General features: G+C 48.0%; 1 protein-coding gene across 1 annotated transcript in view; it reads left to right on the plus strand.

Annotated features, from left to right (window-relative positions):
* The first annotated feature begins 909 nt into the window (after nt 1-909).
* Nucleotides 910-14,889, plus strand: part of ALG8 (ALG8, alpha-1,3-glucosyltransferase) — an 18,057-nt gene continuing 4,077 nt past the window's right edge. Inside the window, exons 1-8 of the mRNA XM_018565713.1 lie at nt 910-1,030; nt 2,175-2,253; nt 4,757-4,950; nt 7,446-7,555; nt 8,767-8,834; nt 10,648-10,774; nt 11,639-11,742; nt 14,214-14,334. Of these exons, the coding sequence (XP_018421215.1) occupies nt 924-1,030; nt 2,175-2,253; nt 4,757-4,950; nt 7,446-7,555; nt 8,767-8,834; nt 10,648-10,774; nt 11,639-11,742; nt 14,214-14,334 (910 nt within the window). The 5' untranslated portion in view covers nt 910-923. The remainder of the gene's footprint in view (nt 1,031-2,174; nt 2,254-4,756; nt 4,951-7,445; nt 7,556-8,766; nt 8,835-10,647; nt 10,775-11,638; nt 11,743-14,213; nt 14,335-14,889) is intronic.

Consider the following 14,889-nt stretch of genomic DNA (forward strand, 5'->3'; position numbering starts at 1 on the left):
CCCACTCTACTGTCTCCATGGTGCCTAGCGGACAAGAATTTAACTTTCGCTCACATAGACGTAACAGAAGAAACATGTTGGGGACACAACTCTCAGCTGAGAGTCAGACAATTTTTTTTCTCTTTAAATCAACGTTTATTTAACAGAGTAATAATCTGACATTCAAACTTATCCCAAAAGACTGCACGCAGGCAGTCAGTGAATACTCATTTACATTGAATGAACAAACATATCAAATAATGTAGCATAATATCAGACAGATTGGGTTATATCAGGACTCAATGGCACAGTAATAAATCATGACTCTGTAGAGAGAACAACATATCAGCCACTGGTCAAAGACATTGCATAGCATGTTCCGTACGTATGTGTTGGTCGCCTTACATTTCACAATATACTGTGGGAAAGGCCCCCCCTTCGTAGCACATATTTGAGGTAGAATACTAGAAAGGCACTGGGTCCCGAGCACTGTATCACCGCTACTGCCACATATCATACTTTCTGAGCTTTAGGCGACTTAGGTGGGTACCTCGAGGGGTGAGGTAGAGAGGAGAAGAAGAGATAAAGTTGCAAGAATCAGGCAAGAAAAGGTTAGTAGATCAGAGGGCGGGGAGAGTAGCATGGAGGAAAGGGATCCGCGTATCTGGTATCACCCGAGAGTCAGACATTTGAGCAGTGTGAGTAACTATAATTTCCATCCCCAGCTCAGTGTAGTCCCGGAGATCCAATCACATTTCATATAAAATCCATTTGTGACAGGTTCTCTTTTTCTGCGCTGACAGCTAAACCAAACTCTGCACCTGGACGACAAGCAGTGTTGTGACTCCGCCCACTGAGGCAGCCGCTTAAGGTCACGCCCACACGTAGCGTCCCCTTGACTGACTGGCTAGCTACAGCCCTCGAGCAGTTCCGGGTGTAGCAAGATGGCGACCTCCGGAGGGGCAAACATGGATAGGGGATCGGACGGAGGCTGGTTTGTCACCCTGGCTGTAGGGGTGACCCTGATGAAATGTCTTCTCATACCGACATAGTAAGAGCCAGAGACGGTTACCTGGTCTGGAATGGACACCGTATGGGAGAGCAGGCGGGGGGAAGTACCAGCATGTATCGCTATGTAGGGGGTTATTGTGGGACTGCAAGTACCAGCATACATTAAGTGGGGACTATTGTGGGACTGCAAGTGCCAATATGCATTGCTATGTAGGAGGTTGTTGTGGGACTGCAAGTGCCAGCATGCATGGCTATGTAGGGGGATTTAGTGGGACTGCAAGTACCAGCATGCATTGCTATGTAGGGGGATATTGTGGGACTGCAAGTACCAGCATGCATTGCTATTTAGGGGGTTATTGTGGGACTGCAAGTACCAGCATGCATTGCTATGTAGGGGGTTATTGTGGGACTGCAAGTACCAGCATGCATTGCTATGTAGGGGGTTATTGTGGGACTGCAAGTACCAGCATGCATTGCTATGTAGGGGGTTATTGTGGGACTGCAAGTACCAGCATGCATTGCTATGTAGGGGGTTATTGTGGGACTGCAAGTACCAGCATGCATTGCTATGTAGGGGGATATTGTGGGACTGCAAGTCCCAGCATGCCTTGCTAAGTAATGACTGCATTCCTTGATAGGGGGCTATTGAGGCACTGCAAGATCCAGCATGCATCGCTATGTGGGGGGCTATTTGTGGGACTACAAGTCCCAGCATGCATTGCTCCATATTGTGGGTCCAAGCATACTACATTATTGGGGCCTCCTCTCCTAGCTTACACTGCAGACATCTCTAGCTATGTTCCTTGCAGCACCTTCTTCATACATAGGCCCCATTGTCCGTAGTCTGGCAGATGTCACCCTGCAAGCCATAGATAGTGAGATGGATACAAGTTCACAGGTTGGACAGTCTTTGTGTTCCCTGTGATGGTTGGCGGTGCCGCTTATCACCCCTCCGTGAAGATCTGCTCAGTCCCGGGGTTGGATGTCACGCTTCAATCACCATCCAAAGCAAGCCAGTATTGGTCTGTGCACAGTATGGGACTGGTGGACCCAGCATGCATTGCAGTCATAGGAGGCTTATTACATCCCCATCATATTCCATTCGATCAGTGGAGGATATAGAGTGTATTGTGTTCCTTTGTAAAGCCAACTGACATTTGACCTTTCTTCTATGTCACCCGCAGTCATTCCACAGACTTTGAAGTCCACCGGAACTGGTTGGCCATCACTCACAGTCTGCCCGTATCTCGCTGGTACTATGAGGTATGTGACCACTTACATGGATGCCAGAGAAATCTCCTGGGGGGTTAGCAAATTTCTGTGGAGGGGGGGGGATTTGTAATCGGGTTGTTTACAGCAAATGGAGAAACAAAGTTGCTGCACAACTGGTATTACAAAGTGGCTGCTTTGGCCCCCTTGCAAAAAAAAATGATCATGTGGTGCATACATGCAACCCCTCATCATTTGCTGCTCTAAGCACTTGTTTTAAAGTGTATGTCCAGCCAGGCCCGGATTCCCCACAAGGCCACCGAGGCCCAGGGCGCAAAGGGTCGGCACCGGTGTGGAATCCCCCAACTGTATGTCCCCCCCCCACCTACCTCTCTCCTCGCTTGCATCATCCACCAGGCTCCGTCCTCCCCCAGCCGCCGAGTCTCTGCTCCGAGTAGCTGCCACTGATGCGGTGAGCAGAGCGGCAGGGTTAAAAGTAAGTAGGGTAGTGAGAGGGCAGAGCCGTCTTCCCTTCTCTGCTGTCACAGGAGTTCTAGCACAATGCTAGAACTCCTGTCCTGGAGGTGACGGGTTCACTAAAGAGAACCTGTCACCTCCAATTGCTGTCATACAGGAGATTGTTAGCTTCTGTGTGATAGCAATAAAGTTAAGTGTGAAAAAAAAAATGATAAATTATTAAATAAATAAAAATTTTAAAAAATAATTAAATAAAAAAATAAACAGTTGATTAAAAAGTAACAAATAGTAAGAAACAAATGATTACAAAAATAAACAATAATAAGATAAAAAAGTAAACGATAAGATAAATAAACATTTAAAAAAATTAAAAAGTGATAAAGTAAAAAATTAAAACTAACCCTGCTGCCCTGCCATCTGGTTGCCATTCTCCATTGATGGAGGGGAGGAGGGGGGCGCATTGCGGTACCTGGCCTTGGGGTGGCAGGGAGAGTAAATCCAGCCCAAACCCCTTTCTTCATTTTGGATGGAGTGGGGAAGGGTCAGAACCCCTGTATGGTTTTTTTTTTCTTTTTTTCTTCAGGATAATTTTTTTATTAACTATAGAAGATAACTATACAGAAAAGGACGAAGAAGGAGGTCACTTCATAAAACCAATACACTGATGATGAAGCATACATACAACACAGGAGCTCAACATACATATATAGCACAGGTTGGCAAACTCTGGCCCCCCCCAGCTGTTGTGGAACTACAAGTCACATTATGGCCACTAGATGGAGCTGAAGATCATATGAGATGAGTACATATTAGTGACAAGGTACAATGTAATCATTCTAAATGACAGAGGGAGTGAACATATAAATGTAACCATTGCTATACCCCTAGTGGTGAAGGTCACATTTATATGCTCACTCCCTCCGTCATTTTCTTCAATCGTATCTTGTTACTAAGATGCATTTATTTCCCATGATCCTCAGCTCCATCTAGTGACCATAATGTGTGGCAAATTAAAGGTAAGAGCACCTCCTTCCCATCCCAAGAGAGTGCAAAGGATCACGGGTTCCCTGTGGATGCAAGCACTCTAACCAAGGTGACGGTACTTTACTCCTGTACATTTTCTAACTGAACAATTGTGCTGTGCTCCCATGGCTGACATGATGATGCTGCCCCCCCCCCGGGGGATTCAATGACCGCGGCTGTCATTGAACCCAGAAAAGGACTGGCAGAGGATTGGATCGTCTGCGGAGGACATAGAAGGGGAGTATTGCACTGAGATCCCAGGCTGTCATGGGCACACGATATAATGATGCTCCCTCCTGTGATCCCAGGCTTTCATATGATGATGCTCCCCCCAGGGGGTATGCCCATGACAGCCTGAGCTCACAGGAAGTGGATTCAATGACCGCGGCTGTCATTGAACCCAGAAAAGGACTGGCAGAGGATTGGATCGTCTGCGGAGGACATAGAAGGGGAGTATTGCACTGAGATCCCAGGCTGTCATGGGCACACGATATAATGATGCTCCCTCCTGTGATCCCAGGCTTTCATATGATGATGCTCCCCCCAGGGGGTGTGTCCATGACAGCCTGAGCTCACAGGAAGTGGATTGAATGACAGCGGCTGTCATTGAACCCGGGAGGAGACTGGCAGCGGGATGGATTGTCTGCGGAGGACATAGAAGGGCAGTATTGCACTGAGATCCCAGGCTTCTATGATGATGCTCCCCCCAGGGGGTGTGTCCATGACTGCCTGAGCTCACAGGAAGTGGATTGAATGACAGCGGCTGTCATTGAACCCGGGAGGAGACTGGCAGCGGGATGGATTGTCTGCGGAGGACATAGAAGGGCAGTATTGCACTGAGATCCCAGGCTTCTATGATGATGCTCCCCCCAGGGGGTGTGTCCATGACTGCCTGAGCTCACAGGAAGTGGATTGAATGACAGCGGCTGTCATTGAACCCGGGAGGAGACTGGCAGCGGGATGGGTTGTCTGCGGGGGGCATAGAAACCTGGTAGGGAATTAATTTAAAATCGTATAAGGATCAGGAGATGAATTCTGACTTGTAACCATTTCACAGGCGACCTCTGAGTGGACGCTGGACTACCCTCCCTTTTTCGCCTGGTTTGAGTACGCCCTGTCGCAGGTCGCGCGGCTCTTCGACCCTGAAATGCTGAAAGTGGAAAACCTCAATTACGCCAGCCAGGAAACCATCCTGTTCCAGAGATTCTCCGTAATCCTGACGGATCTCCTCTTCATCTACGCCGCCAAACAGTGAGTGCGTCCGACAGCGCGGTCATCTGTACTGACTTTCACATAGAAATCTTTAAAGCGCATGTAAGTCCAAAGCCAAAAATGTTATGTATTGCATATCACCAGCCCTTAGATGTGGCGTCTGCATTAGTAATCTTTTATTTCTTCTGGAACATATCACATTTCCTGTCTCAGGGTGACTCCACTCTATGGCAGAGCAATGGAGCCACCCTTGGTGAGCAGCATTGTCACCCTGTGGGGAGGGTGATGTTCGGTGCTGGTCTTCCAGCTCTCCAGCTGTTGTGGAACTACAAATCCGAAAAGACATTGTCAGTCGCAGGCATGACTTCCAGAGACAGATGCATCATGGGATTTGTGGTTTCACCACAGCTGGAGGGCGGGAGTTTGCTCACCCCTGTTCTTGCAGATTTAGATGGACAAATGAAAGCCAAGCGGCAACTAAAACTTTCTAAACAGTTACAGCAACAGTTTCTTCCTGTTGGGGCTAGTTCACACCAGCCAGAGTGCGTTCCGGCCTGATTGGTGCCGAAACACACTGGATTGCATCCTGGCCGGTTCACTTTGTTTTGGGGCCGGAGGGGGCGTGGCGGTCCATTGAAGTCAATGGCACCGCAGCCACACACCCCGCCTGCAGTGCAATCGCCCGAATGCGCGGTACATCAGTGCCTGCATTCCGGTCCGGTGCTGTCAGAAAAAATGCCGCGTGCTCTATTTTGTATGACTGCACCGGAACGCAGGCACTGATGTGCCACATGTGCGGGTGATCGCGCTGCGGCCAGGGGACGTGGCTGCAGTGCCATTGACGTCGATGCACTGCCACACCTCCTCTCGCCCCAAAACAAAGTGAGCCGGCCGTAGTGCGATCCAGTGCGTTCCAGCCACAATCGGCCCCGGAACGCACTGTCGCTGGTGTGATCTAGCCCTAAGGATAAAGGTTTTACCTGACCATTGTGTGCCCCCCCTGTCAGTGTTAAATGGTTTGTCTCAACCCTCTAACTTCCACGTTTGCTGGACAACTTGGACTGTTAAAGGAAGTTCAAAAATAACGGACCTACTTGCCTAAAAAAAGAGAAAACTAATGCGGCCACCACATCTAAGGATTGGTAAGCTGTAATAAATAACATTTGAGGTTTTTTGGGTTAATTTACTCTTTAATTTCATGTTATTGTCTGGTGCCCAATTCCAACCTGGGTGAAGGATGCGAAGGTCCTCCCCCCGCAACCCCTACAATTACAAAAAGCAGTTATATGCGCCGTCTGTCTGCTTCGGTCCCCTGCCAAAATGCCTATTTACTTGGCCTAAAGGGCACTTCAAGTGGAACTCTGGCATTGTAAAAAATGAACTCTTACAGTGGGGCGACCCCCCCACCCCCGCACTGCAAGGGTTTAACTGCTCACTTTGTCAAGGGGGTGAAAATAAAGAAGATATACTCCCGTGATCCTCGGTCCCGCCGAATTGTTAGACTAGGGCTGCAACCAACGAGCCGATTAATCGAAAAAAATAATAATCGGGCAACTAATCGATTTGTGAAAATAATCGTTAGCTGCAGCTCTATGTTAGACCTGTCCCCGCAGCCTCCCCCAAGCTCCTGAGGTCTAATGACCCATGACGTCATCCCATCTAGGTGTAGTAGACGTGAGGACGGAGAGGGACATTTCCCAGTTGGAGGAGAGAGGTGAGCGGTCTCTGCCACAGGGCCGATGTTCCGGTGAGTATATCTTCTTTTATTTCCACCCCCCCAGAGAAAAATGAGCAGTTAACCCTTGCAGTGCAGGCGGAGCCCCACTGCACGGGTTAGTGGATCACAATGTCTGAGTTCTTCTTTAAGGTAATGGTGTTTTGTGGTGTCTGTAGGTACCTGTGTAAGGATTTCAAATCATTCTTTGTGTTCGGACGGAACCCCTGGCCCAAACTGAACACAGGCCCTCAGCTTTTGTCCAGTTTGGTTTAGCCGCGCCCCCTGTCATTTCATTCATCTGGGCAATGACGATCATGGCATTTTATAGTTGTAGGAGGTCAGGGTCTAGAATCTGATCCACAGGGACACAATGTTTAATTTGAAGATCAACGCAGGTACTTGGCTGCAGGAGGTAATCGCATTTCACCACCATTGGATATAGGGAGTTTTTAGGCCGGGTCAAAATCACATACAACCCAACCAGTGATTGTCGAGATTGTATCAAATGCAGATTACGGCCATTAACCCTTTCGCTGCCAAGGACGTATGGCATACGGACCTACAAAAGTGCTTCCAGCTGGCCAGGTCAGTATGCCATACGGACCTGGCATTTACAGTTCTACTATAAGCTACTTTCCGACATCGGCAGAGCTGCATTGTTCCTGGAATGGATTGGCTAATCACTTGACTTGCTACCGGGAGATGTATAAATAGTCCACTCATTAGGTTTGGGTGGAACTGTCCCTTACACTGCTGTGTGAACAGACTTGTACAGTGAGGGTGCCAGTTCCTCATAGGATATGTTGTGTGGCTCCAGGTGCTGTCGGAGCTTGGACGGGAAGACGGATCGCAGAGATATCCTGGAGCGACCGGCCTTCATCCTCTCCGTCCTCTTGCTGTGGAATTTCGGGTTACTCATCGTGGATCGTATCCTTTTCACAGAACTGTCGTTTATTTTATTTTTAACCCCAAATCTTTTGTCACGTTGTGTGAAGGATCATTGCAGCTAAGTGAGCTTTTTTCATAAAGTGATTGTCAGTCTCCTAAACAATATATAAATCACTCTTCCCGACTATAGAAGAGGTATTGTACTCTCCTCTCCGGCCCGTATGTCCTCCTCTCTATTCTACTAATGCAGCCTCTGTCTCTCCGGCCCGTATGTCCTCCTCTCTATTCTACTAATGCAGCCTCTGTCTCTCCGGCCCGTATGTCCTTCTCCCCTCTGTTCCTCTAATGCAGCCTCTGTCTCTCCGGCCCGTATGTCCTTCTCCCCTCTGTTCTACTAATGCAGCCTCTGCCAGACATCTCTGCATTCAACAGTCCTGGGAATGTCGGATGCCTGTGTCCCCAAACGTGTACTGTGGCTCCATCGTCCAAACCCTTCATCACTGCTGTGCCCTCTAGTGACATAGGGGTCAGAGGAGGGAACAGCAGGACAGAGACATCCCACATTCCCTGAGCTCTTGATCATATTGAAGATGGGAGGCCCGTGCCACTAGAGAGGTGTATGTTATGTATATATCTATCTATCCTCTTAACCCTTGCAGTGTGGCTACCCCAAGATAGTGACTGTAGGTTTGTACTTAAGTTGAATTTGTATGTAAGTTGGAACAGGTACATTTTGTAAGTGTAACTCCAGCCAAAACAATGTTTTGTTGTTTGTATTGGATAGCATAGGGAAGGGTTAACCCCCCCTGTAACGTTTGTTTTGCTGTGTGTGCCCCTGTTCAGAAGATTTCACCTCACTTTCTGTCCCTGTGACAATTGGATTTTGAACATTTTGGGTTGTCGTGGAGCGCGGTAGCATTACAACCACCCCTGCTGTACAGTAATAGTCTCCATTTGTAAGTTGGAGTTGTATGTAAGTCAGATCTATGTAACCCGGGGACTGCCTGTGTAATATATATCTCTCTTTGTTATCTTAAGTAATGACAAAGTTATTGCTAATCAGGCCCATATCAGAAATGTAAAAATTACTCCATGGTGGTTGGGGGGAGGGGGGGTACAGCTGTGAGGGCTGAAGTGGTTAGCTAATGAAACATCGTTAATTATTTAACCGCTTCAGCTCCCACCCTGTGCACCTCCTATGGACCAAAGTAATTTTGTAATTCAGTTCACTTTCCTGAGTTCCCTGTCAGACATCCACTTCCAGTACAATGGTTTCCTCTCGGGTATCATGCTTCTCTCCGTTGCACGATTATTTCAGGTAAATGCCATTGAGGTGTGTAGATGGAGAGCTCAGAAATGGCTCTTCATGTGCCAGCCTGTGTCTGCATTCAATGCACATCTGTCATATTGAACCTGTGGGGGTAGAACTATGCTTCTGTTGCTGGCTAACCCTTAAAGGTGTCACCCTGGTCCTGAGATCATTGGCGTGGCATTCCTGGAGCCTGTGCTTTTAGGGCCTGTTCACCATTGCTGTGGGATATTGCTGTGCCGTCTTGTTTGAATGGCACCCCAATCTAAAAAAGCGGGTCTAAACCCAGGGCCGTCCCTGCAATGAGGCAGTTGCCTCAGGCAGCAACTTATCGGGGGGCAGGAGGTGTAGGGGTAAGGGTGCGGACACGGTGTCCCAGGTTACTAAAAGCTCTTGGCAACCTGTCAAGCTCTGTCCGGCTTCCCGCCCAGCTCACTGATGTCACTGGTTCCCAGGAGCTGAGTGGGATGCCAGACAGAGCAGCGGGACCCAGGTAATGAGCATACAACCCCCACCTAACCACCCCGGAACGACCATTCACTGACTGCAAAACGGCAACAGTATTAACCAGTTGACATCCGCGGTGTTAAACCCCCTTCCCATCCAGGCCATTTTTCAGTATTCAGCGCTGCATGAGGGACATTTATCAAAACTGGAGCAGACCGAATCGGGAGCAGTTGCCCATGGCAACCAATCAGCATCCACCTTTTATTTTCAAACCTTAACTAAACAAACTGAAGAGAGAAGCTGATTGGTTGCCATAGGCAACTGCTCCAGATTCTTCTGCTCATATTTTGATAAATTCCCCCCAGTGTGTCTTTAATACCTTGTATTATAGACACACTGACTACATTTGCTGCATTATGAGGGACGGGACTTCTATCAAGTGTGACCCCAATAGAGAGATTCCTCCTCCCTTCCTGATAACAATGTTATCGCTGGGATTAGAAATGAGGGTATAGCTTGCCAGGGCCACCAATAGAAATCATGGGGCCCTATACAGCCTACCTGACAGCCCCCCCCCCCCCTTGCTGCCTTGGAGGGGAGATTATTATTGCTGTGGGTGGGGGGAATTATTATTATTATTGCCGGGGGAGGGGAAATATTAATAAGACTACATTCACAAAAGGTGTGAATGTGCGATTTGGAATTCCTGCAGCAGAAATCCCTAATCTCCCATTTTAGATGCGGCCACTGTTACCCGTTCAAGTTAATGACCTGGTGACAGCGGCCGCATCTATAAGCTGCAGTCCTCGTGTAACTGGGGCGGATTAGAATATTCCGCGCTAGGGCGGTCCTGTGCAGGCCGGAACTATAATTATCAGGAGCTGTGGCTCCCGATATTACTGCACAGCTAAAAGTGGTGAAATAGTCCCATCTCTCTCTCTGGGCCCTATCCGTTCAGAGGGGGCACAGGGGGACTGTTTCATATTTTGTGGGAGCCGACATGTGGGATCACTCAACCTGCTTCTGTGCATGGAGTAATCCAGTAAACAGTCCGCTTTCTGTCCCTGGGCCCACCTGCTGAACTGACGAGGGCCCGGTGCAGGAGAGCTGCCTCTACTGCTCTATCTACGGCCCTGTAACTCCCCATTGGGGTCACACATAACGGCAGATCATTTTCCCTCATTTCCTATCTCATTGATAACATTGTTATCTGGAAGGGGGGAAATCTTCCTAGCAAGGCCAAATTTGTATCAGTATTCAAGCTAAAAAGAATGTTTTGGTGGAAGTTGCCTTTGAAATGCGTCTTTTTGTACAAAAACGAAGCCAGGTGGTGCGTTATTTGTTTTGATGAATTAACCCCTTCATCTTCCCACAGAAGAGACACCTGGAGAGCGCCTTCCTCTTTGCTGTGCTGCTGAACTTCAAGCACATCTACCTGTACATCGCCCCAGCCTATGGCATCTACCTGTTGAGGTCGTACTGCTTCACTGCCAATAACGCAGGTCGGTGTCTGTATTGCAACACTGTTCTAAAAAACGAGGTGCTGCAGTTCTGAACATTTCCTGTTGTTGTATTCTGCGGAAATGCTTTAACTGTCCCTTGTCTTTAGGGCTTAAAGGGGAACTATGAGGTCAGTGATTTTCACTCCACCTCATAGTTCTAGCCGACCTGTGACAATGAAACTGTCACGCGTCGGCTCAATAAATCAGGAAGTGAGCGAACACATACCGTCGCTCGCTCACTTCTCGATCTATCCCTGCAGAGAGCCGTGATCTAGATAGGCAGAGCCAGCTGTCAATCACGCAGCTGGGTGGATCTCGACATCGATGTCGGGATCCGTCCCGGCTGCGGCCATCTCAGTATACTGAGCTTAGGGTGATGGGAGGACGCTAGTTTGTGTCCTCCCGTGACCATTAGGATAACTATGGGAAAAAACACTGACCCCATAGTTCTCCTTTTAAGTCCGTGTTACGCAATTATGAGGGCGTTAAAGTGTTAAAGTTAACCCTTAGCTTTGCCCATCCAAATGGAAGTAAAGCGGTCACGTAACTCCAACCAAGCAAGGGTGAGTATGTGCTGGTGGGACAAGCAAGGGATGATGGGCGACATCATCCCTTCCCTCCCTCACCAGCACATACTCACTCACCCTTGCTTGGTTTGAAAGCAAAGTGTAACATGGCCCTGTACCCGGACGTACGGGGGATTTTCTTTGCTCCTGGTGGCAGGGGAGGGAAGGAAAGACGAGTATGTGCTGATCATTAAAGTGAATCTGTGGACAGACCGAGAGAGGATAGTTTTGATTGTAACTTTTTGGAAATTCCTTTTTTCTTTTCATTCCCTAAAACTGATTTTGTTTTGTTCCGCAGACGGATCTCTGAAATGGAGAAGTTTCAGCATTCTGCGACTCCTCTCCTTGGCTGTCATTGTGCTGTTTGCCTTCGCGGTCTCGTTTGGACCTTTTGTGTACATGGTAAGCATCACTTTTATAATCCCTATAAAAAAAAAGAAAAATCTTATTGTTTTACTTTTTTATCACCTTTTTTATTTTATTTTTTTACTTTTTTATCACCTTTTTATTTTAATTATTATTTCTAATTAATTTTTACTTTTTTAATCCAATTTTTTTTTAACTTTAACTCTATTGCCATCAGCTAACGAGCCCCTGTGTGATAGCAATTGGAGGTGACAGGTTATCTTTATTGAACCTGCCACCTCCAATACAAGAGTTCTAGCACAGCACAGTGCTGGAACTCCTGTGACAGGTGAGAGGGGAAGGCTGCGAGTGCATCTCTCCCGTCTCATTGTATACACTGAGCAGAGCGGAGAACTTTCCATTTTAAGAATCTCCAGCCTGTAGAGAGAGGTACATGGTGGGGTCGTTGGAGAAGGACGGAGATGGGAGGACGGCTACATTTAGCCCTGCTTGCGCCAAAGCTGCCCAGAACTGCATGTCCCGGGCGTCGGGAGATTCTACACCCACCCGGGCCTCGGTGTCCTTGTGGGAAATCTGGCCCTGCTTGTGTGTGCTAGTAAGCTGTGTGTGTCTCCACCAACACACCGGTACAGCAAGATAGGTCACTCCCCTTCTCCAAGCTAGTAGATGGACAGCTGCTGGAGACTGCGCTCTCCCTTGTGATCTTGTACTATAGATGAACCATACAAGGCTTGAAATCTCTTTACTTACTGCATAAATCAAGATCACATGACCAGCTGCCAAGGCATTCATCAGTTGATTTCTTCTGAGCCGCTCCTCGGCTATAGTTTTTTGTGTTGGCCATGCAATAGGCTACTGTGCCATCTCAGAGGGTCCATTTGTGTGAGCGAGGTAAATATTTAATTCTTTGTTACCTTTTTTTTATGACTTTGAATCTTTGTCAAAACGGCTAAATACAGTAAACTCCCCGTTATCCGGCATCCACGGGGATTGGTAGATTCCGAAAAAATGTAGTTTCTGGTTGCTTGAGAGTTACTATCAAAAATAGGTCTAACTAATGCCATACCCAATACTATACCATAACATAAACTCTGTACTGACTTCATATTAATAATGAAATGCAGTCATCAAAAGCAGATTAAAGTGACCTTAAACCCTCAGATTTTTTAAGATAAAACAATAGTGTAATGTGCGCCTTACTGTAATCCATGGTAGTTTCCCTTCTCTTTGCTGCTCTTCCTTTTAAATCTGTATCTGTTCTCATGCTTGGGGAGAACTTCCCTTTGCATCAGACTGCTTTGTCTCTGAAATGGATACATGGTGTCTGTGTATAGGTTTGCAACCTGAGCCATCACTACAGGAAGAGGCCCTCAGCTGCAAAGGGAAGTTCTCCCCCAGCATGAGAAGACATGAGGATTTAAAAGGAAGAGCAGCAAAGAGAAGGGAAACTACCATGGATTACAGTAAGGTGCACATTACAGTATTGGTTTATGTTAAAAAATCTGAGGGTTTAATGTCACTATAAGACCAAATAGACACACGATCACTTCCAAGGTAATACATGTCTCAGATCAGCAAAACAGCGAGTACACAGGATTTTTTTTTTTTTTCTGGTTTGGTGAGAGTTCTGGTTAGTTGAACACCGGATAACTGAGAGTTCACTGTTTGTAGATGAAACACATACATGCAAATCATTTTGCCTTCCGAAAGATTTGTGATTTATGTGCAGTCTTGCGATTCCCACATTCCTCCAGCACCGTACAGAGGCAGCCTGCTAATTGCACAGAGAAGATGATGCTGATTCGCTGTCCACTGAGCAGGCTGGAGGTAATGAGGTGACTCCGGAAGCTCCAAAGCTTAACCAGGAAACAATGGCAATTCTTGTGCAATCAGCCACAGAGGAACCGGTATCCAAAACAAAACCAGCTTTATTATGATAAATGTCAGATACAATCCAAAGTCAAACATGTTCTAGAAATACACCACCATAGTATCTCTGCCACACCGGAGGTGAGAGGCATTGAGGTGGTTCCTCTGTGGCTGATTGCACAAGAGTTACTAATTGAGTGGGAACACACTAGCCTGCAGTCGGCGGTGTATACATTGACTGACAGTCGGAGGTGGGATTGGAGCGGTGAGTCTTTGGTGCTTTTTTTGGGGGACAGGAAACGATGGTGTCACCGGCTGGACTTTGCAGTGTGGTGGAGGTGTGCAAACCACAAGCCTGGTTGAACAGAGTTACAAATCCTTTGGATGGTCAAACCGTTCACAAAGATGGACCTCAGCTGATGTACAGGGTAGTGGGCATGGAATGTCTTATCAGGTTCACAGGTCTACAGGCAGCGTAAAGCAAACACTCCTCTGACAGACGGCACAACATCTAATGGAATGTTTGTATTCAGAGAACACAGCGAGACGTCCTCATGGTCTGTTCTTGCGCAGTAAGGTGATCATGTGTAATAGTCTGCGATTAAAAGTAACGTTCTTGTACAACTTCTTTTTTTAAGGGTCAACTTCCTCAAGTCCTTTCTCGCCTTTTCCCCTTCAAGAGAGGTCTCTGTCATGCCTACTGGGCTCCAAATTTCTGGGCATTGTACAATGCAGCAGATAAAGTGCTCTCCATTGTCGGTAAGGTTTGTATCTATACTAAGTGTGCCGAAATCTTCCAATCCAGGTTATATAATGATCTGTGCTCACTCCTCTGTAGTGACATCACTGACTACCGGCATACGCAATACGCGATGTCACTGATTACCGTCACCTGCAGGGAGGGAAGTGGGCGAGCCCCCCCGGGCATGCAGGGAGGGAAGTGGGCGAGCCCATGCTCGTGCAGGGAGGTAATCCTGCAAACAGAAAATGGGGGGGGGGGGCAGGGGGTTGGCTGACATTTTGTAATGAATGGCTTTGGTGTTGCAGGCATGCAGGGTGGGAAGTGGGCGAGCCCCCCCCCCAGGTATGCATGGAGGGAAGTGGGCGAGCTCCCCCCCAGGCATGCAGGGAGGGAAGTGGGCGAGCTCCCCCCCCGGCATGCAGGGAGGGAAGTGGGCGAGCTCCCCCCCCAGGCATGCAGGGAGGGAAGTGGGCAAGCTCCCCCCCAGGCATGCAGGGTGGGAAGTGGGCGAGCCCCCCCCCCCAGGCATGCAGGGTGGGAAGTGGGCGAGCTCCCCCCCCAGGCATGCAGGG

The sequence above is a fragment of the Nanorana parkeri genome, unplaced genomic scaffold, assembly GCF_000935625.1.
Source record: "Nanorana parkeri isolate BGI_ZX_2015 unplaced genomic scaffold, ASM93562v1 scaffold879, whole genome shotgun sequence".
Lineage (NCBI taxonomy): Eukaryota > Metazoa > Chordata > Amphibia > Anura > Dicroglossidae > Nanorana > Nanorana parkeri.